Below are 24,789 nucleotides of genomic sequence, written 5' to 3' on the forward strand. Positions count from 1 at the left end.
TTGGTTCTAAATTTGCTGGGTCTTCCTTCAAACAGACAACCTCAACATAACAATACAAAAATTACATTAATACAACAATACAGATACAACACAAGTGCATTACTGTAATACAGAGCATATTCATTTCACCCTCCCATCTCTAGGATTAATCCCTAGGAGAATCCACTCAGTAATAGTGTCTGGGTTCAGGTTTCTTTACCTCTTGCCCGTTGTGATTGATAATGGTGATACAATATGATCTAGGCGGCCCACTCTCTGGTCTGTATTCTAACTTGTGCTTGTAAGTTTTCCTGCCTACACTCCAAATACGCATGAGATAACATATCCTTTCCTCTGTGCGGTACTCAGAACGGCTAGACTTGGACTTAAGATAGTCTTCCACCGCTTCCCTTAACCAGGTATCCCGATTGTCCTCAATTTCCTGCATTATGGGCTCAGGGACATAGGGATACTCAAATCCGTGAGACTGCGTATATCTAGCCACTATGGCTCTCTCAGCCCTGCTTACTCTCACCAGCCTTTTGTTCCCTGCTTTACCTGGCAGTACCCAGGACAGTGGTTCTTCAGGGGCAATAACGTCGTACAAAATAGAGGACCCTTTTGGTGTGACTATCCCCCTCTGAATCTCATCCCACCTCCTCACGAGCTCCTCTTGGCCTTCCTCAGCTGAGTACACCCCCATATCCCACCAGTGATCAATCACATCTCCTCGCATCAGGATGAATCTAGTGCGGTCCAACAATTCTGAGTAACCCTCATATAATGGAGCCCACCACTTAGTGCTATGATCCCACAATTGGTTTCGCACCACCAGGGCAGTCTCATGCCCTTCTGAGTCCCCTCCTGACGAGACTCCAGATGTGATACTAGAATGTGTAGAGGCCCCATAACGCTTATGCCTCCCTCTAACAATGTGGGTGTAAATAGTAGGATTCATCTTGGGTGATTTCACATACGGTACTACCTCCTTCCCGGATCCCTCATCTGAAGGATTACAGTCCCCCCAGTCCATGGCCGACACAGGCCGCTCCTCAGATGTGTCCCGTGACTCCCCAGACCAGCCTTGGCTCGAACGTGACCCCAAAGGTGACATGGTTGGGATTGGGGCAGGGGCCTTGGCACTGGGCAAAGGGAATGGGGAAGTGTTCTTACACTTTGGCAGATAAATTAGCAGCTTGGCGATGCCACGACCCATCGTGGCTTTGGGGGTAGCAGAATAACCCCCACGACCTCGCATAGCCTGCCGATATTTATCTTCATCCTGCTGTACTAGATGGTTGCTGCTCATCGCCGCTGGTTGATGCTCCCGGTTAAACCCGGAAGTGACATCATCTTCTCGCGAGGTGGCGCCATCTTGGGTGGAGTCGTCCCACCCCGGAACTTCCTCCTCTATTTCGACGTCCGGCACCGGATGTCCCACAACGCTTCTCGGCTCCGCTTGGGCCTTGGTCAGGGCTTTCACTACGGGCGCCTCCATTGGAGCCTGTGGGGAGTAAGGAGGTTCCTCACCACTCCGCTGGCTTGCAATGGCCTCCTCTTCCTCCGGTCCAGTCTCCGGATGTCCCTCCGACGAACTGGGAGTCGCCACGGCCGTGGGACTCTTCCGCTGCTCTGGTCGCACCAGCGCTTGTTGGCGAGGGATGTCGATCAGTATGCGGGCCCAAATCACAGGTAAGCCACTCTTCTTCCACAGCACCGCTGCAGTGGTCCGCCGGTAGGCGCATCACCACCGATGCACTGCTCCAATGATCGTCGTCCGACGAGGATGATGCCGATGAGGGTAAGGGTACCTCCGCAGGGGACCGACATTGAGGCTCCGGTTTCCCGCTACGGTCACAGGCCTCTACGCCCTCTTTCTCCGGCACTACCATCAGGAGCGATCCCCATTCTCCGGAATCTCTCTTCTCTGTCTTGATCTTTGGCGGTTCTACTGCCGTCAGCATGGCTGTAGTTCCTCCCGCCTCTGCGTGCCCAGGTACGAATGGCTCCACGGCCCACAAGTAGTGTATGCCGCATTGACTCACATCACTCAGGTGGCGAGGCACACACTCACTAAATAGAGGAAGTGCTGCATATTATATAGCTTCATTAGGCACCACCCCTGTGTCACTGTTAGTGGACACAGAGCCTGATGTCACTTCCTTCACTAAATAATACACCGCATATGAAGTGAGGGCAAACCCCATGATTACTCCTGGCAAACCTGCCTTTTAACAGGGATTATTGCACAGGAGGAGAAAGACATGTAACCCCAAAATTACACAGGGCTACATATATATATATATATTTTATATATATATTGTGACAAACGGCTTACTCCGGGGCTCCGCCGTCTGTCCGGGACTGTTAGAACACGGTCTTTTAGGGTAGGTTAAATGATGAGACGTCACGTACTGTTCCTTTAAACAGGCTATGCCTGGTTTATTCAGTCCCAGGCACTGAGACTGCCACAGTTTAAACAGAAAACAAAGCCAAACAAAAAGCTGCTCGTCTGAGCGATAACTTAAACTTAGATGTCCCTGACTCAGAGTGGGAAGTGGCTTGTCCACTTCCACCAACAAAATAAGTACCTTTGCAGTCTTTAGACAAACTAACAGAATGAATGAAGCGATTTGGGAAAGAGGCTTTCTCACCCCTCTGCAGTTCAGCAGCCTTCCAGGCTCTTGGGCGGGGCTCAGAGGAAACAGGAACAGGTCTTATATACCTGAACTCTAATCAGCATGACAGGTGACAGAAAACAGGCAGCAGACAAACTGTGGAATGGAGTGCCTGTACCACGAGGCTGCCCTGTTCAGCTTAGACAGGACAGAAACTGTTCAGTATCCTGGGAGCCCTGTATATGGAGTTTATTACCAACCCCTGGTTTCTGTCACATATCCTCCCCCCCAGCTCAGACCTCGAGGGGTGAGCGACCATGGATATTAGGGAGTGCATCCTTGACAACCCGTCGGCATTGCCATGTTTGTGCCCCGACCTGTGTTCCACAGAAAATTTAAAGGGCTGTAGGCTTAGGAACCACCTGGTCACCCTAGCGTTCTTCTCCCTATTTTGACACATCCAGGTAAGGGGTGCATGATCTGTGACCAATCGGAACTTTCTCCCCAACAGATAATACTTGAGTGTCTCTACAGCCCACTTTATTGCGAGACACTCTTTCTCGACTATGGAGTAATTTTTCTCCTGGGGATTTAGTTTCCTACTTAAATAAAGGATGGGGTGCTCCTCCCCTTGAGACTCCTGGGAGAGTACCGCCCCCAGCCCTACCTCAGATGCGTCGGTTTGGACTACGAACTCTTTGGAGAAGTCAGGTGTGACCAACACTGGTTGGGCACAGAGAGCTTCTTTCAGGCTTCTAAAGGCCTGTTCGGCTTCGGGGGACCACTTTACCATTAGCGGTCCTCTTGCTTTTGTGAGGTCGGTTAGTGGGGTTGCCTTAGTTGCAAAATTGGGAATAAACCTCCTATAGTAGCCAATTAACCCCAAAAAGGTCCTTACTTGTTTTTTTGTGACTGGCCTTGGCCAATTTTGTATCGCCTCTACTTTGAGTGTTTGTGGTTTGAGTAACCCTCTACCAATAGAATACCCCAGATACTTGGCCTCCTCCAGACCAATAGTGCATTTAGCGGGGTTAGCAGTTAGTCCAGCAGACCGAACTGCGTCGAGCACAGCTTGGACCTTTGGAAGGTGGGACTGCCAATCTTCACTATGGATTACCACATCATCCAGGTAGGCGGCAGCGTACCGAACATGTGGTTTTAAAATTTTATCCATCATTCTTTGGAATGTGGCGGGAGCTCCATGTAAGCCAAAAGGCAGCACCTTATATTGAAAGAGGCCGTCTGGGGTTGAGAAGGCTGTTTTTTCTTTTGCCCTTTCTGTGAGGGGAACCTGCCAGTACCCTTTTGTTAGGTCTAGGGTTGTGAGATATCGGGCTTTGCCCAGTCTCTCTACAAGTTCATCCACCCTGGGCATAGGATAAGTATCAAATTTTGACACCGCGTTTAGTTTCCGGTAGTCATTACAAAACCTTGTTGTACCGTCTGGCTTTGGGACTAAAACTATAGGGCTGTTCCACCCACTTTGGGATTCCTCAATTACGCCTAGTTTTAGCATTTTTTTAACCTCTAAACTTATAGCCTCTCTCTTGGCCTCTGGGATTCGGTACGGTTTAAGGTTAACTCGGACCCCCGGTTCAGAGACTATGTCATGTTTAATTACGTTAGTTTTACCTGGCTGTGTAGAGAAGATTTCTTTGTTCCTTCTCACTAAACTCTGGACCTCTCGTTTCTGATGCACGGACAGTGTTTCAGCTATGCTAACCTCTGGGTCAGTTTCTTGATTCTCTGACGGACCTGGGGGTACTAGGGTTAACAAGACCTCTCTATCTTTCCAGGGCTTGAGTAGGTTTATATGGTAAATTTGCTCAGGTTTCCTCCTACCTGGCTGCCTTACCCTATAATTTACTTCTCCCACTCTTTCCAAGACCTCATATGGCCCATGCCATTTAGCAAGGAATTTACTCTCCACGGTGGGCACCAGAACTAGTACCCTATCACCTGGAAAAAAAATTCTGACCCTAGCACCCTTATTATACGTATTCCTTTGTGCTTCTTGAGCTTTCTCCATGTGTTCCCTCACTATGGGTAGGACTGCAGCAATGCGGTCCTGCATTTGGGCAACATGCTCTATTACACTTCTGTAAGGGGTAACCTCGTGTTCCCAAGTTTCTTTGGCTATATCCAGTAAGCCCCTTGGATGTCGGCCATACAATAGTTCAAACGGGGAGAAGCCTGTGGATGACTGGGGAACTTCCCTAATGGCAAATAACAGGTATGGTAACAAACAGTCCCAGTTTTTCCCATCCTTATCGACCGCCCGGCGTAACATGCTCTTTAAGGTTTTATTGAACCTTTCCACTAAACCATCTGTTTGTGGATGATAGACTGAGGTTCTGAGATGCTTGATTTTTAGGAGTTTACATAGCTCTTTTGTTACTTGGGACATAAATGGTGTTCCCTGGTCAGATAAGATCTCTTTAGGAATTCCGACCCGGGAAAACAGAAGTACTAACTCTTTTGCTATGTTTTTAGCAGAGGTGCTACGTAGGGGAACTGCCTCCGGATATCGGGTAGCATAATCTAATATTACCAATATATGCTGATGTCCCCTAGCAGACTTTATTAGGGGTCCTACTAGATCCATAGCAATCCGGTCAAATGGTACCTCTATTATGGGAAGGGGTACCAATGGGCTGCGGTATGCTTTGAACGGGGCGGTGATCTGACATTCTGGGCATGAGGAACAATAGTTTGTAATTTCTGCCAGAACCCCAGGCCAATAAAAGCTTCGGAGAACCTTTTCTTTTGTCTTTTCCACCCCTAGGTGTCCCCCCAATGGATGACTATGTGCGAGGTGTAATACTAAGTTACGGAATGTCCGTGGTACCAACAATTGTTTAGTTGTAACTGATTTTCTTTTATCAACCCGATATACTAGGTCGTTCTCTACCTCGAAGTAGGGGTAAGCAAGTGACCTATCTGGTTGGCCATGAGTACTATTCTGGTCCCGTATATTTCCCCTTGCTACCGCTAATGTGGGGTCCTCCCACTGGGCCTTCTTAAAACTCCCAGGACTGACCTCTAGGTCAGCGAGGGTCTTATCCTGTACTGGGGTGGTAAGTGCCTGATCAACATCTTGATTTGGGGTATTCCCTACCAAAGTAGTGATGGGGAAGGGAATTTCACAGCACTCCTCCTTTTCCCCCTTCTTATTTGGGCCCTCGTCAACCTCCATTTCTGAAAAAGGGAAAGGATTTGTTTCTTCTAACACTTCGTTATGGTCTGCTATTGAACTCTGGGCGCTATTCTGAGCTGGGGACCACATTTTTAGAAAATGGGGAAAGTCGGTCCCTATTAACACATCATGTGCCAGTTTGGGTACAACACCCACCTTGAAATCTAAAGAACCAAATTCTGTTTCAAAAAAAACATCAACAGTGGAATATTCATGATTATCCCCATGTATACAACAAATTGCCACTCTTTGTGAACTGTTTACCTGTTTCTTCTTAATGGGCAATAGGTATTCGGACACTAGTGTGACCATACTCCCAGAGTCAAGAAGTGCCCGAACCCTCTTACCATTAACCTTTACAAATGCCCACAGATGGTTATTCAAGGGGTCCTCTGGGCTAGGGCCCATACATTGGGACAACAGCGAATAAGGTTCCACGCTGTTGCATTGCATGGGCTCATCATTTAGTGGGCAGATTTTTGCTGTGTGGCCCCTCTCATGACAATTTACACATTTAGGTACATAGTCTGTGTCCCACTTAGAGCCTTTTCCCGGCTCCCCATGTTGGCTATTGCCCTTAGTGTGCGAACCACTGTTGCTGGAGCGGCGTGAAGGTGGTCGCCGCTCTTCAGCGCCCCTTAACCCCGGTACCCTTTTACCGTCTCTGGAAGAGTCCTGGAACCTCGGATAGTGGGGTTGCTCCACGACTGTGGGTTGCGGGTGCTCTTCTGCTGCACTGTACCTTTCTACAAGGGCCACAAGCTCATCTGCATTGTGGGGGTCACTCCGACTGACCCAACGGCGTAAGGCAGAGGGAAGTTTCCTCAAGAACTGGTCCATGACCAACCGTTCCACGATGTGGCTTGCTGAGTTGATCTCGGGTTGTAGCCACTTCCGGGCGAGGTGGATGAGGTCATACATCTGGCTTCGGGTGGCTTTATCCATCGTGAAGGACCATGCGTGAAACCTTTGGGCACGAACAGCCGTGGTTACGCCGAGGCGGGCGAGGATCTCGAACTTCAATTTTGCATAGACGTTAGCTTCGGCTGGCTCTAGATCAAAGTAAGCCTTCTGGGGTTCGCCGCTTAGGAAGGGTGCGATTAGACCAGCCCACTCAGCTTCTGGCCATCCCTCTCTCTGTGCCGTGCGTTCAAACGTGAGAAGATAGGCTTCCACATCATCCGAGGGTCCCATCTTCTGAAGGTAGTGGCTTGCCCTGGTCATTTTCGGAACTGGGGCTGCCTCTGCCAGTGGAAGGTTACTGATAGTCCCCCTCAGGATCTCGAGTTCCTGCTGTAAGCCCTGAGCGAACCGCTTTTGCTCCTCTCTCAGCAGGCGGTTTGTCTCTTGCTGGTTTGCATTAGTCTCTTGCTGGGCTATTAACAGCTGTCGCTGGGTTTCACTCGCCTGTTGCTGGGCTTCATTCGCGTCTTTCTGGACAGCGACATTGCGTACCAGCGCACTCACCACGTCTTCCATCTTGTTTGGAGAGAGAGAAAAAAAAACCTTCTTTTTTTTTTTTTTTTTTTTTTAAAGTTCTTTAACCCCCAGACCTTTCAGTGTTCTGCCCGCATTCTCCACCATATGTGACAAACGGCTTACTCCGGGGCTCCGCCGTCTGTCCGGGACTGTTAGAACACGGTCTTTTAGGGTAGGTTAAATGATGAGACGTCACGTACTGTTCCTTTAAACAGGCTATGCCTGGTTTATTCAGTCCCAGGCACTGAGACTGCCACAGTTTAAACAGAAAACAAAGCCAAACAAAAAGCTGCTCGTCTGAGCGATAACTTAAACTTAGATGTCCCTGACTCAGAGTTGGAAGTGGCTTGTCCACTTCCACCAACAAAATAAGTACCTTTGCAGTCTTTAGACAAACTAACAGAATGAATGAAGCGATTTGGGAAAGAGGCTTTCTCACCCCTCTGCAGTTCAGCAGCCTTCCAGGCTCTTGGGCGGGGCTCAGAGGAAACAGGAAACAGGTCTTATATACCTGAACTCTAATCAGCATGACAGGTGACAGAAAACAGGCAGCAGACAAACTGTGGAATGGAGTGCCTGTACCACGAGGCTGCCCTGTTCAGCTTAGACAGGACAGAAACTGTTCAGTATCCTGGGAGCCCTGTATATGGAGTTTATTACCAACCCCTGGTTTCTGTCACAATATATATATATATATAGCCATGCATAATAACGGTATACTACTTTCCTCTCTGTTGGCAGTAAGTCCTGATAAGTACAGGTATGCCAGCAGTAGTTATGGAGGTTTTCCCTCACACCCTGGTGGGGTGCCCTATGTATAGAGGGGAGTGGCTGTATGCTCTGAGTCCCTGGATAGTGACATCAGGGATGTGCCTGCCTCCTGAAGTATATAAGGCACAACACATTGTCAGTTAGAGTTGGTTCCTGCAATTGCGTGAAGTAGCTGGTAAATTGTATTGTCCTGCATAAGGGATTGTAGGAACACTTTTGTGACCCTAGTGCAGTAACTAGCGGTCCAGGTTGACCAATCAAGTCTGTCTAGCCACTCTGTGTCCAGGGACCTGGCACAGGAGTGATCTCCCTAGGAGAAGAGGGAATCCCACTTCAATACGGGAGGGCGTACCTGGCAAAGGGACAGCACGAGGAGATGTGCGGCTAGAGCCGGCAGCTGCATGGGGCAGTCTGCTACATCCCAATCTACAATAAAGATGACCTTGTTAATGAAACCCCCACTGTGTGAGTGTGAAATTACTCAGCAGTGGCAGTCACCACCAAGAAGGAGTTCCTCACCAGGACCATCTCCCTGCGGAAGCGCAGATCCTGATGAGGTGGAGGCGCTGCACTGGATATAGGTAGGACTCGCACACACTATCTCAGCTACCTGTCCTGATGACATCCCCTAATACCATCAAGCGGGAGACTCAGGAGTCCTGTTGCCTACAGGTGCACCACCAGACACGAATATGTAATGGGGGACTGGTTAGACCACACGGGCCAATGTGAGATTGGGTGGGGGAAAACCCGTTACATATATATATATATTATATATATACTGTATATAATATATATAAATAATATATATATATATATAATATATATGTATATATAATATATATATACACACACACACAGTCAGTAAGGCAGTAGGTACTCCCGTGGAGTTGGAGTAGATGTTGGTGCTTATCCCTTAGAGGTAAGATAGATAAGGTGTTTTCACTGGACAGCCGTGCTGCAAAAATGAGACAGCACACAAAGGTAGTTGTTAAAAAAAACTGTATTGAAGTACATGGCACACACCGACGTTTCGGTCCTCACAGAGGGACCTTTCTCAAGGGAGTGCACTGTGAGGACCGAAATGTCGGTGTGTGTGCCATTTACCTGCAATACATCATGAAATTGGATTAATTTGTGTGCTGACTCATTCTTTCTGGAAAGTCTACTGTGAAGGGTCTGCCCGGTAAGGATACTTTATATATACACATACTGTACACATACACACACACACACACACACACACACACACACACACACACACACTTCATCCAGCAGTGGGGAGACACGGGCTGAAGAAGAGGAGGGTGAGGGATGATTATAACGCCCTATTCCTCGTCTCTCACCAGGGCTTTGCTGCTGGGACTCTGCTCCAACACTCATATCCAGGACCTACACCTCGATCTCAGTAGCTGTGAGGTAGGGGGGAGCAGTGTGACCGAGGGGGGGAGCAGTGTGAGGTGATGGGGGATAGCAGTGTGAGGTGAGGGGGGAGAGCAGTGTGAAGAGAGGGGGGAGAGCAGTGTTAGGAGAGGGGGGAGAGCAGTGTTAGGAGAGGGGGAGAGCAGTGTGAAGAGAGGGGGGAGAGCAGTGTTAGGAGAGGGGGGAGAGCAGTGTGGTGTGAGGTGAGGGGGGGAGCGCAGTATGAGGTGAGGGGGGAGCGCAGTATGAGGTGAGGGGGGAGCGCAGTGTGAGGAGGGAGCAGTGTGAGATGAGGAGGGGAGCAGTGTGAGGTGAGGGAGGGAGCGCAGTCTGAGGTGAGGAGTGGAACAGGGTGAGGGGGGAGCAGTGTGGGGTGAGGGGGGAGCAGTGTGAGATGAGGAGGGGAGCAGTGTTAGATGCGGAGGGGAGCAGGGTGAGATGAGGAGGGGAGCAGTGTGAGATGAGGAGGGGAGCAGTGTGAGATGAGGGGAGCAGTGTGAGATGAGGAGGGGAGCAGTATGAGATGAGGAGGGGAGCAGTGTGAGATAAGGAGGGGAGCAGTGTGAGATGAGGGGAGCAGTGTGAGATGAGGAGGGGAGCAGGGTGAGGGGGGAGCAGTGTGAGATGAGGAGGGGAGCAGTGTGAAATGAGGAGGGGAGCAGTGTGAGATGAGGAGTGGAGCAGGGTGAGGGGGGAGCAGTGTGAGATGAGGGGAGCAGTGTGAGATGAGGAGGGGAGCAGTGTGAGATGAGGAGGGGAGCAGTGTGAGATGAGGAGGGGAGCAGTGTGAGATGAGGAGGGGAGCAGGGTGAGGAGGGGAGCAGTGTGAGATGAGGAGGGGAGCAGTGTGAGATGAGGAGGGTAGCAGGGTGAGGGGGGAGCAGTGTGAGATGAGGGGAGCAGTGTGAGATGAGGGGAGCAGTGTAAGATGAGGAGGGGAGCAGGGTGAGGGGGGAGCAGTGTGAGATGAGGAAGGGAGCAGTGTGAGATGAGGAGGGGCGCAGGGTGAGGGGGGAGCAGTGTGAGATGAGGAGGGGAGCAGTGTGAGATGAGGAGGGGAGCAGGGTGAGGGGGGAGCAGTGTGAGATGAGGAGGGGAGCAGGGTGAGGTGAGGGAGGGAGCGCAGTCTGAGGTGAGGAGTGGAGCAGGGTGAGGGGGGAGCAGTGTGAGATGAGGAGGGGAGCAGTGTGAGATGAGGAGGGGAGCAGGGTGAGGAGGGGAGCAGTGTGAGATGAGGAGGGGAGCAGTGTGAGATGAGGAGGGTAGCAGGGTGAGGGGGGAGCAGTGTGAGATGAGGGGAGCAGTGTGAGATGAGGGGAGCAGTGTGAGATGAGGGGAGCAGTGTAAGATGAGGAGGGGAGCAGGGTGAGGGGGGAGCAGTGTGAGATGAGGAAGGGAGCAGTGTGAGATGAGGAGGGGCGCAGGGTGAGGGGGGAGCAGTGTGAGATGAGGAGGGGAGCAGTGTGAGATGAGGAGGGGAGCAGGGTGAGGGGGGAGCAGTGTGAGATGAGGAGGGGAGCAGGGTGAGGTGAGGGAGGGAGCGCAGTCTGAGGTGAGGAGTGGAGCAGGGTGAGGGGGGAGCAGTGTGAGATGAGGAGGGGAGCAGTGTGAGATGAGGAGGGGAGCAGGGTGAGGGGGGAGCAGTGTGAGATGAGGAGGGGAGCAAGGTGAGGGGGAGCAGTGTGAGGTGAGCAGGGTGAGGGGGGAGCAGTGTGAAGTGAGGAGGGGAGCAGTGTGAGATGAGGAGGGGAGCAGTGTGAGATGAGGAGGGGAGCAGGGTGAGGGGGGAGCAGTGTGAGGTGAGGAGGGGAGCAGTGTGAGATGAGGAGGGGAGCAGTGTGAGATGAGGAGGGGAGCAGGGTGAGGTGACCATTGTAATGCTTGTAATTTTATCTTTCACCCCCTCTCTTTCCTCCCCCTCACTCCCCGTACCCCCTTCCTCTTTATCTCCCTCTTACCCCTCCCCCTCTCCCCCTATAGCTGCGCTCCTTGGGGGGTCAGATAATACAGGAGCAGATTGCCCCAATCAGCTGCATCGGAAGCCTCAATCTATCGGAGAATGGTAACAAGCTGCTCCCTGGAGGGGAAGGGGTTAATCACGGCTCTGCAGCTGTCTCTGGGGAGGACAGGGCTATCTCTTGCACTCTCTCATACTGTCTCTTGCTGTCTCGTAGGGTTGGATGCTCTCATGCTATCTCTTGCTGTCTCATAGGGTTGTATGCTCTCATGCTATCTCTTGTTGTTTCGTAGGGGTGGACGCTCTCATGCTGTTTGTTGCTGTCTCGTATGGTTGGAAGCTCTCATGCTGTCTGTTGTTGTCTTGTAGGGTTGTATGCTCTCATGCTGTCCCTTGCTGTCTAGTAGGGTTGGTTGCTCTCATGCTGTCTCATAGGGTTGGAATGCTCTCATGCTGTCTCATAGGTTTGGACGCTTTCATGCTGTCTCGTAGGGTTGGATGCCCTCATGCTATCTTTTAGGGTTTGATGCTCTCATGCGGTCTTGCTGTCTCGTAAGGGTTGGACACTCTCATGCTGTCTCTTCCTGCCTCGTAGGGTTGGGTGCTTTCATGCTGTCTCGTAGGGTTGGATGTCCTCTTGCTGTCTTGTAGGGTTTGATACTCTTATGCTGTCTCTTGCTCGCGTAAGGGTTGGACACTCTCATGCTGTCTCTTTGTGACGGTAGGGGTAGCTGGGGGACCTAATAATGAAAAATCACAGCTATTTACCCTTAAATCCATGTAACTTGGCCAGCTATGTAAGGCTTATTTCAGCCAAATGTAATTTGATTTCTGGGGGAGAACAGGGAATGCATTTCAAAGCCTGTATTCTTTATTCCCCGTAAATGCAATCCCCCAGTGAATCAACATTGTCCTGTGATGTGATTTGGGCTAGCTGTAATTTTAAGTCCTGTCTTTTACATAATTACCTTATGTCTGTATTTATGCCTGTTAGCAATTCCTCCAAGATTAGATACATGGTATTGTGTGGTGATGGAATTAACATGCAAGAAAGTAAATTAGATATTCCACTGTTATTGTAATTTCTATGGAGAAAGACTAAGTAATTCACTCAGTTGAAGCTCTCCATAGAAATAGGTTAGTACAAAGGTAGGGGATTAGTTAAATGAATCCGTTATCAGGTCTGACCCCCAGGCACTGTTTCTCTTGGCTGGCTACCCTTGCTCAATGTTAAAGGGGTATATAAGGAACACTGCTTTTCAGAGCACTAGTCCATCTCCGGGAAGGAGTGTGAAGACCATCTGAGAGACACTCTGGGAAGGAGTGTGGAGCTGGACTGTGACCAGCTGGAGGTTCAAGTCAGAGTGGCTGCGGTGTGCAGCACTCTGATATCCTGAAGCAAAGAAGCAGACCCATTTTAAGTGGGTCCCTGCACCTAGGAAAGGTAGATCTTATTCCCCAGGCCCCCGTAAGTGTGTATATTTTTGTGTTTTGTATTCTTGTGTGTTTCTGAGGTCTTTCCAAAATAAACCTCATTTTATTCCATTGTCTTGTTTAGCTCTGTGATTGATCCCTTAAAAATAAATGGTGTTAAAAGACCTGGTCTACTGTGACAGGCTTTTTCTGGTGGCAGCGTGTGGGATCATAAAACAAGTAGTGTCGGAAAACACATTTGTACAAAATCAGGAATCACACTCAGGTCAATGTCACTTAAGTTTAGTGCCACACAGTGAAGATGGCTTCCAGATCAGGACGGTATCGGTCCTGGAGTCAAGAAGCAATCGCTGCCAAGTGTGAGACCTTCAGTCTGCAAACTGAGGGCCGCAGCAGGGCTGAGCTGATAGCCATACTGGAGGAACATTAAGATGCCCTTGCCAGTGCTAACCCAGCAGGAGCTGTTGCCTTTGCTGAGAGAGGGTTGGAATGGAGCCAGAGGGACCAGTCCAGGTTGCCCCGGTGGCTGTGGGGGTACCCGTGGTCTCAGGGACCCCAGTCCATTCACAATAGGATAGTGTGGCTTTGATGGCGGCTTTGGGGCCAGGGGCTACTCCAGCGGAGAGGATACAGTGGTTGCACGCTGTACAGAACTCCCTGGCATCACCCATGGCTAGTACCTCTTGGGACTATACTCAGTACCGGCCCCCCAAGATGACCCCTCAGAGATTTGGGAAATTTATTGATGGGCTTACTTATATCAATAGGTACCTCCGGAGCTTTGAGAAGCAGTGCCGGCAGTACTCTCTCCCAGCAGCCGAGTGGGTCAAGTTCCTGTCCCCCCAGCTGACCGGCCGGGCACAGGAGGCATACGAGGCAATCAACTCAGAAGCCAGTGAGAATTATGAGTACGTGCTACGGCGGTACCGCATTACTCCCGAGACCTATCGAGAGCGTTTCTGGTCAGAGGACCAGACTGACCAGGACACTCATGTGGATCATTCACCAGGTACTCGGTGGGTAGAGGGGTGCAATGCCCGTACCTACCCGGAGCTGCTCGACCTGATGTTCTGCGAGCAGTTATCCCACAGATGCTGCCAGAAGTCCCGGAGTGGGTCCTTGACTGCAAGCCAGCCAACTGCGAGGAAGCAGCCACCCCGGCAAATGAGTTTGTGACCACCCGACCCCAGCATAGGACGCGGGTGGCACCACTGACTGCTACTCCTGCTAATCAAGCAGGTAAGCCAGCAGCCACTTCTAATGCTGTCCCAAATTGGAGGTGCAAGCCTCCCGCTGAGGAGACTGCAGCCAAGCCTGCAGGCTTTGCACATGAGGTACAGTGCTATCAGTGCCACCAGACCGGGCACATGAAGCAGAGGGGCATCGGATTTCAACTGTCGGGTTGCAATACCACGATGTAAGGTACAAACATTTGTGACCAGTGACTATTGGAGATCGCCAGACAACCGGCCTTGTTGACTCCGGTGCCACTGTCACTCTGATGAGACCTGCCATGGTCAAACCAGAGGATCTGATCCCGGGCACACTGATGAAGATAACCATGCCAGATGGGAGACCTTGGTCAATCCAGGTCGCCCGGGTGTTTCTTGACTGTGGTGCCGGTCAAGGTATGAGGGATGTGGTTGTTTTGCCTGGGTTGGGTATTGATGTGATACTCAGTAACGACTTGGGGCACCTCATCTGCACATTTGTGGAGGATGCTGCTCCCATAGCAGCCACCGCCAGAAATGGAAGTATGGCACTTGCCCATGAAGGGGAGCTTTTAGTACCCCTGCCTATTGGGGATCTCACCTTCCCCCTGCATTTGGGACCAACTGATCCAGCAGTTCCTGAGGAGTCCAGTAACCCCAGTCTGGGGCAATTCTCCCCAGCTACAGGATGGATGTCCTGTGAGGGGCTATATACCCAGGAGGAGCAAACAGCAGACGTGCAGCAGCAGCTCCAGCCAAAGATACAGCCAGCAGTTTTTAAAGATTTGTCTATTTGTCCAGGGATCCCCGGTAATCAGCAGGCAATTGGCCTGGGGTGTCCCCTGTATCAAGATACTCCCGGGCAGCCTGATAGGGTCTAGCCAGGGCACCGGTACTCATGGACAGGGAGAATGGTGAACGTACCTAAGGAGGATGCTCTTGTGACCCCAGTCAGAGAAAGCCACAGTTGGACAATTGCCCACCAAGGTGGTTTGTGCTCCCAAGCTTATGGAGTCCACCCCACCGATCATCACTCCTTTACCATTGCAGCCCCTACCCACAGAGAATCTTGGAGAGGGCAACAACCCTCTGCAGGCTGACGGACTGTATCAGCCAGAAAGACTTTGTCCTACCTCAGGAACCTTGATTCCTGTCAGGCTCAGAAAGCCACCTGAGATGGTGACTGTCCTGAAGCCTTCATCTTGATGGGGAGAGGTTTGATGGTAGGGGTAGCTGGGGGACCTAATAAAGCGAAATCACAGCTATTTACCCCTAAATCCATCTACTTACAATAAGCAGGATACAATAAGCATAGTTGATAGTTCCTTTCCCAAGAGACAATGTCCACACCGGGGTGTACCACCACTCTGGTTAGTCCCTGCTGATAACACTGCCTGGGTTAGGCTTCACAACTCTGTCTGCATGCAGCCGTCCCGTTTACCGACCGCACACACTTCCCTAGTTGCGCGCGCGCATATGCGGAAGTGTATCTCACTTGTCGCTATGCTCCGCACTGTCTGTCCTGTTCTCCACAGAGTATGCAGCTTCTGCAGATGTCTGAATTCGCCAAATATCCCACAACCCTACGCGTTTCGTGAAAAAGTTCACTTCCTCGGGGCCATAATGAGTGCATGGGTATAGCTAGTATATATACCCTGATACTCTAATTGGCAATCACTACATGATTAACCTATAACGCCATCATAGCACATCACTGTCACAAACAACAAAATACAAGATTAACACATACTTTTGGATTTGTTTTAGGCGCCTGATTATTTTTTGTTGATTTTTGTGTGTGATGTGTATTAATCTCATTGTTTCAGGCAGCCTTTCCTATAGCTTTAGGCACTTTTGGTATAGACTAGTAGTGTACATTTTACACTATATTAATTATTGCATTAGCGCTGAAGCACATTACTCTTTTACATAATTACCTTATGTCTGTATTTATGGCTGTGTTAGCAATTCCTCCCAGATTAGCTACCTGCTATTGTGTGGTGATGGAATTAACATGCAAGAAAGTAAATTAGATATTCCACTGTTACTGTCATTTATATGGAGAAAGACTAAGTAATTCACTCAGTTGAAGCTCTCCATAGAAATAGATCAGAACAAAGGTAGGGGGATTAGTTAAATGAATCAGTTATCAGGAGTGAGCCCCAGGCACTGTTTCTCTTGGCTGGCTACACTTGCTCAATGTTAAAGGATAGCTACCATGGGGTATATAAGGAACACTGCTGATCAGAGCACTAGTCCATGTCTGGGAAGGAGTGTGGAGACCATCTGAGAGGCACTCTGGGAAGGAGTGTGGAGTTGGACCAGCTGGAGGTTCATGTCAGAGTGGCTGCTGTGTGTAGCAGTGTGATATCCTGAAGCAGAGAAGCGGACAGGGTAAACCCATTTGAAGTGAGTCCCTGCACCTAGGAAAGCTAGATCTCATTCCCCAGACCCCGGTGTGTATATTTTTGTATTCTTGTGTGTTTCCGAGGTCTTATCCAAAATAAACCTCATTTTTTTTCACTGTCTTGTTTTGCCCTGTGATTGATCCGTTAAAAATAAATGGTGTTAAAAGACCTGGTATACTGTGACACTCTTGCTGTCTCGTAAGGGTTGGACGCTCTCATGCTGTCTTGCTGGGTTGGTCTCTTGCTGTCTAGTATGGTTGGATGCTCTCATGCTGTCTCGTCGGGTTGGATGCTGTCCTGTTGTCCCGTAGGGTTGGATGCTCTCGTGCTGTCTCATAGGGTTGGATGCTCTCATGCTGTCTTGTAGGGTTGGAAGCTCTCATGTTGTCTCTTGCTGTCTTGTAGGGTTGGACGATCTCATGCTGTCTCTTGCTGTCTTGTAGGGTTGGACGCTCTCATGCTGTCTCTTGTTCCTGCCCTGGCCACAAACAGACATCTTAAGCATCTCTCTCTGGGCAAAAACTTTGCCGTGAAATCAAGGTGAGACGCATGGCACTATCTGAGAGGGACATACAATGTGTGTGACCCACTGACCCAGCGGGATATGGTGAGGGGTTATAGGGAGGGGGTTATATGGGGCAATGAGAGGAGTTATATGGGGTAATAGGAGGAGCTACGGGGAGGGGTTATATGGAGTAATAGGAAGAGTTATAGGGACGGGTTATATGGGGTAATAGGAGGATTTATAGGGAGGGGTTATATGGGGTAATAGGAGGTGGTATAGGAAGATGTTATATGGTGTAATATGAGTGTGCTGGTATGGGTAGCTGGTGGGCCTAATAAAGAGAAATCCCAGCTATTTACCCCTATCAATCCGTGTAACTTGGCTGTCCTAGAAATGTTTCATCCAGCCAAATGTAATTTAATTTCAGAGGGAGAACAGGGAATATATAATGCACAAAATGTGTAAGAATGCATTTTAAAGCATGTATTCTGTCTTCCCTGTAACAATCCTTTCCCCAATCAACATTGTTCTGTGATTTGGGCTAGCTGTGTGTAATGCTAAGTCCTGTCTTTTACATAATTACCTTATGTCTGTATTTATGCCTGTGTTAGCAATTCCCCCCAGCTTAGGTACAGTAGTTGGCATTGTGTGGTGATGGAATTAACATGCAAGAAAGTAAATGAGATATTCCACTGTTACTTCTATGGAGAAAGATTAAGTAATTCACTCAGTTGAAGCTCTCCATAGAAATAGATCAGAACAAAGGTAGGGGATTAGTTAAATCAATCAGTTATCAGGTTTGAGCCCCAGGCACTGTTTTCTCTTGGTTGGCTGCCTTTGTTCAATAGCCACCAAGGGGTATATAAGTGGTGTTGCTGGACAGTGCTTTAGTTTTCACTCAGAGGGAGAGACACTCTGGGAGGGAGTGTGGAGATTCCCTCAGAAGTCCATCAGAAGTCCACCTCTGGGAAGGAGTGTGGAGTTTGCTGAAGTCCACCTCTGGGAAGGAGTGTGGAGTTTGCTGAAGTCCACCTCTGGGAAGGAGTGTGGAGTGTGCTGGAGTCCATCTCTGGGAAGGAATGTGGAGATAAATTTCAGAGGGGCTGCTGTGTGCAGCTCTCTGATATCCTGGAGCAGAGAAGCGGACAGGGGAAACCCATTTGAAGTGGTTCCTTGCACCTAGGAAAGGTAGATTTCATCCTCCAGACCCCTGTTTGTATATTTTGTATTTCTGTGTTTCCGAGGATTTATCCCAAATAAACCTCATTTTATTTCATGACAGTGTTTTGCCCTGTGACTGATCCCTTAAATATAAATGGTGATAAAAGTACTGGTTTACCATGTGTTAAGCCGGTGCTGCCCGCAGACCAGACCCGTCCCCTGTGCTAAAGGGGGAAGTAGGAATACACGCACCCGCAGCAAAGGGAGCGAGTCCGAAGTGTGGTGTTTTCAGCGTTGCCAGGCCAGATGTATGTAAGGTAGACAATACTTGCCGGTACCGGGTGTAGAAGTAGAATAGTAGTTGCGTTGCCAAGGTCAGGGAGCGGAGAGATGAGGAGGGTCGAAGTCCAAGCCGTGATCGTGGGATGCCAGAGAATACGTAGTCCGAGGAGAGCCGAGGTCGGGAGCCAAAGGGGGTAGTCGTACGAGCCGTGTCAGAACCTGTAGAATCACCAAGAGAACACCAAGCAACTTCCATACAGAGACTATGTCGAGCGATGAGTGAGGGCTCAGAGATGCCTGATAAGGCTGGGCAGACCAATCAGGAATGGGGGCGGATCAGCAGGACTACAGGGAGCCTTTCAGGATTGGTGTGGCTGATACAACCCAGGTGAGGACTGGTAGTACTCTGAGTACGCCTGCGCGGTGTACGGGGGCGGATCCCTACTGCAGGAGTGGAAGCTGAAGAACGGATGCTGGGCGCGCGCTCTGTAAGTTGCGTGTGCACGCGACCAGCGTTGGGGGAGGACGCAGGTGTACGCGCAGGATGGAGGGACCGCGCCTCCCACTGAGAAAGAGGGGGAGCGGCGGGACCGCTGAGGGGAGCGACCCTGCGGCGACAGAGGAGCTGGCGGATGTGGAGGCGGGTAGGAGGGGGTTGCGCTGCACGCCCTGAGTCTCCCTGGGGGTTGTCTGTGTGTTGTGCGGACGGCGCCGAGAAATCGGATTCCTAACACCGTGTCAACGAGGAGTTATAGGATGCGGTTAAATGGGGTAATAGGAGTTATAGGAAGTGGTTATATGGGGTAATAGGAGGAGTTATAGGAAGTGGTTATATGGGGTAATAGGAGGAGTTATAGGGACGGTTTATATGGGGTAATAGGAGGAGTTATAGGGAGGAGGTATATGGGGCAATAGGTGGAGTTATAGGGAGCGGGTATATGGGGTAATAGGTGGAGTTATTTGGAGCGTGTATTTGGGGTAATAGGACGATAGCCTGGAAGAAAAGGGGTTTCAGCAGAAAGCTGCCTGGATATTTTCTGTACTGTTTTTGCAACTGTTCTCAGGGAAAATCCTTAAATAGGGATTCCCTGCAGCTAGGAAAGTTAGGTGGTTATCCCGGTCCCACGTAAGTGGGCTTTTTCCCGTGTTTTGTGTAACATTGTGTGTTTGCCTATTTTAAGTGAATAAATCACAATTTATTTCATTACGCGTTTTTGCTCAGCGAAATGATCCTGGTATAAAAGGTGCAAGTACCTGGTCTCCCGTGACATTGGGGATTATGGGGAGTAATGGGCGGGATTATGGGGAGAAATGGGAGGGATTATGGGGAGTAATGGGGGGGATTATGGGGAGAAATGGGCGGGATTATGGGGAGTAATGGGAGGGATTATGGGGAGAAATGGGATTATGGGGAGAAATGGGAGGGATTATGGGGAGTAGTGGGAAGGATTATGGGGAGAAATGGGATTATGGGGAGAAATGGGAGGGATTATGGGGAGTAGTGGGAAGGATTATGGGGAGAAATGGGATTATGGGGAGAAATGGGAGGGATTATGGGGAGTAGTGGGAAGGATTATGGGGAGTAATGGATTGGGATATAGAAATGGGATTATGGGGAGAAATGGGAGGGATTATGGGAGGGATTATGGGGAGAAATGGGATTATGGGGAGAAATGGGAGGGATTATGGGGAGTAGTGGGAAGGATTATGGCGAGAAATGGGATTATGGGGAGAAATGGGAGGGATTATGGGGAGTAGTGGGAAGGATTATGGGGAGTAATGGATGGGGATATAGGGAGTAATTGGACGGTTAGGGGGAGTAATTGGCGGGATTATTGAGAGTAATTGTTGCAGATATGGGGAATAATGGGAGGAATTATAGGGAGTAATGAGAGGGATTATGGGGAGTAATGGGAGGGATTGTGGGGAGTAATGGGAGGGATTGTGGGGAGTAATGGGAGGGAGTAATGGGAGGGATTGTGGGGAGTAATGGGAGGGATTGTGGGGAGTAATGGGAGGGATTGTGGGGAGTAATGGGAGGGATTGTGGGGAGTAATGGGAGGGAGTAATGGGAGGGATTATGGATAGTAATAGTTGGGGTACTTTCCGTATCTCTATAATTTCAGAGTCCTGGAGGAGATTCTGCAGCGGATTGTGAACATGCTACAGGATGAAGACTGTGTGAGTGACCCTGTCATATACATAATAACACGCAGAGAGATATAATAACACGTAATAACACGCAGAGAGATATAATAACACGCAGAGAGATATAATAACACGCAGAGAGATATAATAACACGTAATAACACGCAGAGAGATATAATAACACGTAATAACACGCAGAGAGATATAATAACACGTAATAACACGCAGAGAGATATAATAACACGCAGAGAGATATAATAACACGTAATAACACGCAGAGAGATATAATAACACGTAATAACACGCAGAGAGATATAATAACACGCAGAGAGATATAATAACACGCAGAGAGATATAATAACACGTAATAACACGCAGAGAGATATAATAACACGTAATAACACGCAGAGAGATATAATAACACGTAATAACACGCAGAGAGATATAATAACACGCAGAGAGATATAATAACACGTAATAACACGCAGAGAGATATAATAACACGTAATAACACGCAGAGAGATATAATAACACGTAATAACATGCAGAGAGATATAATAACACGTAATAACACGCAGAGAGATATAATAACACGTAATAACATGCAGAGAGATATAATAACACGTAATAACACGCAGAGAGATATAATAACATGCAGAGAGATATAATAACACGCAGAGAGATATAATAACACGCAGAGATATAATAACACGCAGAGATATAATAACATGCAGAGAGATATAATAACACGTAATAACACGCAGAGAGATATAATAACACGCAGAGAGATATAATAACACGCAGAGAGATATAATAACACGCAGAGATATAATAACACGCAGAGATATAATAACACGCAGAGAGATATAATAACACGTAATAACACGCAGAGAGATATAATAACATGCAGAGAGATATAATAACACGCAGAGATATAATAACACGCAGAGATATAATAACATGCAGAGAGATATAATAACACAGAGAGATATAATAACACGCAGAGATATATAATAACATGCAGAGAGATATAATAACACGCAGAGATATAATAACAAGCAGAGAGATATAATAACACGCAGAGATATAATAACACACAGAGAGATATAATAACACGCAGAGATATAATAACAAGCAGAGAGATATAATAACACGCAGAGATATAATAACGTGCAGAGAGATATAATAACATGCAGAGAGATATAATAACACGCAGAGAGATATAATAACACGTAATAACACGCAGAGAGATATAATAACACGTAATAACACGCAGAGAGATATAATAACATGCAGAGAGATATAATAACACGCAGAGAGATATAATAACACGCAGAGATATAATAACACGCAGAGATATAATAACATGCAGAGAGATATAATAACACAGAGATATAATAACACGCAGAGATATATAATAACATGCAGAGAGATATAATAACACGCAGAGAGATATAATAACACGCAGAGAGATATAATAACACACAGAGAGATATAATAACACGCAGAGATATAATAACAAGCAGAGAGATATAATAACACGCAGAGATATAATAACACGCAGAGATATAATAACACGTAATAACACGCAGAGAGATATAATAACACGTAATAACATGCAGAGAGATATAATAACACGTAATAACACGCAGAGAGATATAATAACACGTAATAACATGCAGAGAGATATAATAACACGTAATAACACGCAGAGAGATATAATAACATGCAGAGAGATATAATAACACGCAGAGAGATATAATAACACGCAGAGATATAATAACACGCAGAGATATAATAACATGCAGAGAGATATAATAACACGTAATAACACGCAGAGAGATATAATAACACGCAGAGAGATATAATAACACGCAGAGAGATATAATAACACGCAGAGATATAATAACACGCAGAGATATAATAACACGCAGAGAGATATAATAACACGTAATAACACGCAGAGAGATATAATAACATGCAGAGAGATATAATAACACGCAGAGATATAATAACACGCAGAGATATAATAACATGCAGAGAGATATAATAACACAGAGAGATATAATAACACGCAGAGATATATAATAACATGCAGAGAGATATAATAACACGCAGAGATATAATAACAAGCAGAGAGATATAATAACACGCAGAGATATAATAACACACAGAGAGATATAATAACACGCAGAGATATAATAACAAGCAGAGAGATATAATAACACGCAGAGATATAATAACGTGCAGAGAGATATAATAACATGCAGAGAGATATAATAACACGCAGAGAGATATAATAACACGTAATAACACGCAGAGAGATATAATAACACGTAATAACACGCAGAGAGATATAATAACATGCAGAGAGATATAATAACACGCAGAGAGATATAATAACACGCAGAGATATAATAACACGCAGAGATATAATAACATGCAGAGAGATATAATAACACAGAGATATAATAACACGCAGAGATATATAATAACATGCAGAGAGATATAATAACACGCAGAGAGATATAATAACACGCAGAGAGATATAATAACACACAGAGAGATATAATAACACGCAGAGATATAATAACAAGCAGAGAGATATAATAACACGCAGAGATATAATAACACGCAGAGATATAATAACACACAGAGAGATATAATAACACGCAGAGATATAATAACAAGCAGAGAGATATAATAACACGCAGAGATATAATAACGTGCAGAGAGATATAATAACATGCAGAGAGATATAATAACACGCAGAGAGATATAATAACATGCAGAGATATAATAACACGCAGAGAGATATAATAACACACAGAGATATAATAACACGCAGAGAGATATAATAACACGCAAAGAGATATAACACGCAGAGAGAGATAATAACACGCAGAGAGAGATAATAACACGCAGAGAGAGATAATAACACGCAGAGATATATAATAACACGCAGAGATATAATAACACGCAGAGATATAATAACACGCAGAGAGATATAATAACACGCAGAGAGAGAATAACACGCAGAGAGATATAATAACACGCAGAGAGATATAATAACACGCAGAGAGATATAACACGCAGAGAGAGATAATAACACGCAGAGAGAGATAATAACACGCAGAGAGAGATAATAACACGCAGAGAGAGATAATAACACGCAGAGAGAGATAATAACACGCAGAGAGAGATAATAACACGCAGAGATATATAATAACACGCAGAGATATAATAACACGCAGAGATATAATAACACGCAGAGAGATATAATAACACGCAGAGAGATATAATAACACGCAGAGAGATATAATAACACGCAGAGAGATATAACACGCAGAGAGAGATAATAACACGCAGAGAGAGATAATAACACGCAGAGAGAGATAATAACACGCAGAGAGAGATAATAACACGCAGAGAGAGATAATAACACACAGAGAGAGATAATAACACGCAGAGAGAGATAATAACACGCAGAGATATATAATAACACGCAGAGATATAATAACACGCAGAGAGATATAATAACACGCAGAGATATATAATAACACGCAGAGTGATATAATAACACGCAGAGATATAATAACACACAGAGAGATAATAACACGCAGAGAGATATAATAACACGCAGAGAGATATAATAACACGCAGAGAGAGAATAACACGCAGAGAGATATAATAACACGCAGAGAGATATAACACGCAGAGAGAGATAATAACACGCAGAGAGAGATAATAACACGCAGAGAGAGATAATAACACGCAGAGAGAGATAATAACACGCAGAGATATATAATAACACGCAGAGATATATAATAACACGCAGAGATATATAATAACACGCAGAGATATATAATAACACGCAGAGATATATAATAACACGCAGAGATATAATAACACGCAGAGATATAATAACACGCAGAGATATAATAACACGCAGAGATGCCTTGATGGACTCTCTGACAAAGAGTTAAACCTCAGGCATGTTTGCTGAATCCCCCCCCCTTCTCCTTTCTCCCCCCTCTCCTTTCTACCTCTCCCCCCCCCCTCTTCTTTCCCCTCCATTGAATCTGCGATATTCTTGTGCCCCCATAATATGCTCTGTGGGGGGGGGCTCGGGGGTCTGTGTGACATCTCTTCTATTCACACCTCCCCTTTCTCTGCCTCTGTCCACCTGTCCTCCTTCTCTAACTCTCTCTTCTCCTC

General features: G+C 47.3%; 1 protein-coding gene across 1 annotated transcript in view; it reads left to right on the top strand.

Moving 5' to 3' along the window:
• Positions 1 to 24,789, top strand: part of CARMIL3 (capping protein regulator and myosin 1 linker 3) — a 139,829-nt gene that overhangs the window by 61,725 nt on the left and 53,315 nt on the right. Inside the window, 4 exon segments of the mRNA XM_075567998.1 lie at positions 9,393 to 9,462; positions 11,446 to 11,527; positions 16,919 to 17,015; positions 20,550 to 20,604. Coding sequence (XP_075424113.1) covers positions 9,393 to 9,462; positions 11,446 to 11,527; positions 16,919 to 17,015; positions 20,550 to 20,604 — 304 coding nt within the window.

This window comes from Ascaphus truei, chromosome 13 (genome assembly GCF_040206685.1).
Source record: "Ascaphus truei isolate aAscTru1 chromosome 13, aAscTru1.hap1, whole genome shotgun sequence".
Classification (NCBI taxonomy): Eukaryota; Metazoa; Chordata; class Amphibia; order Anura; family Ascaphidae; genus Ascaphus; species Ascaphus truei.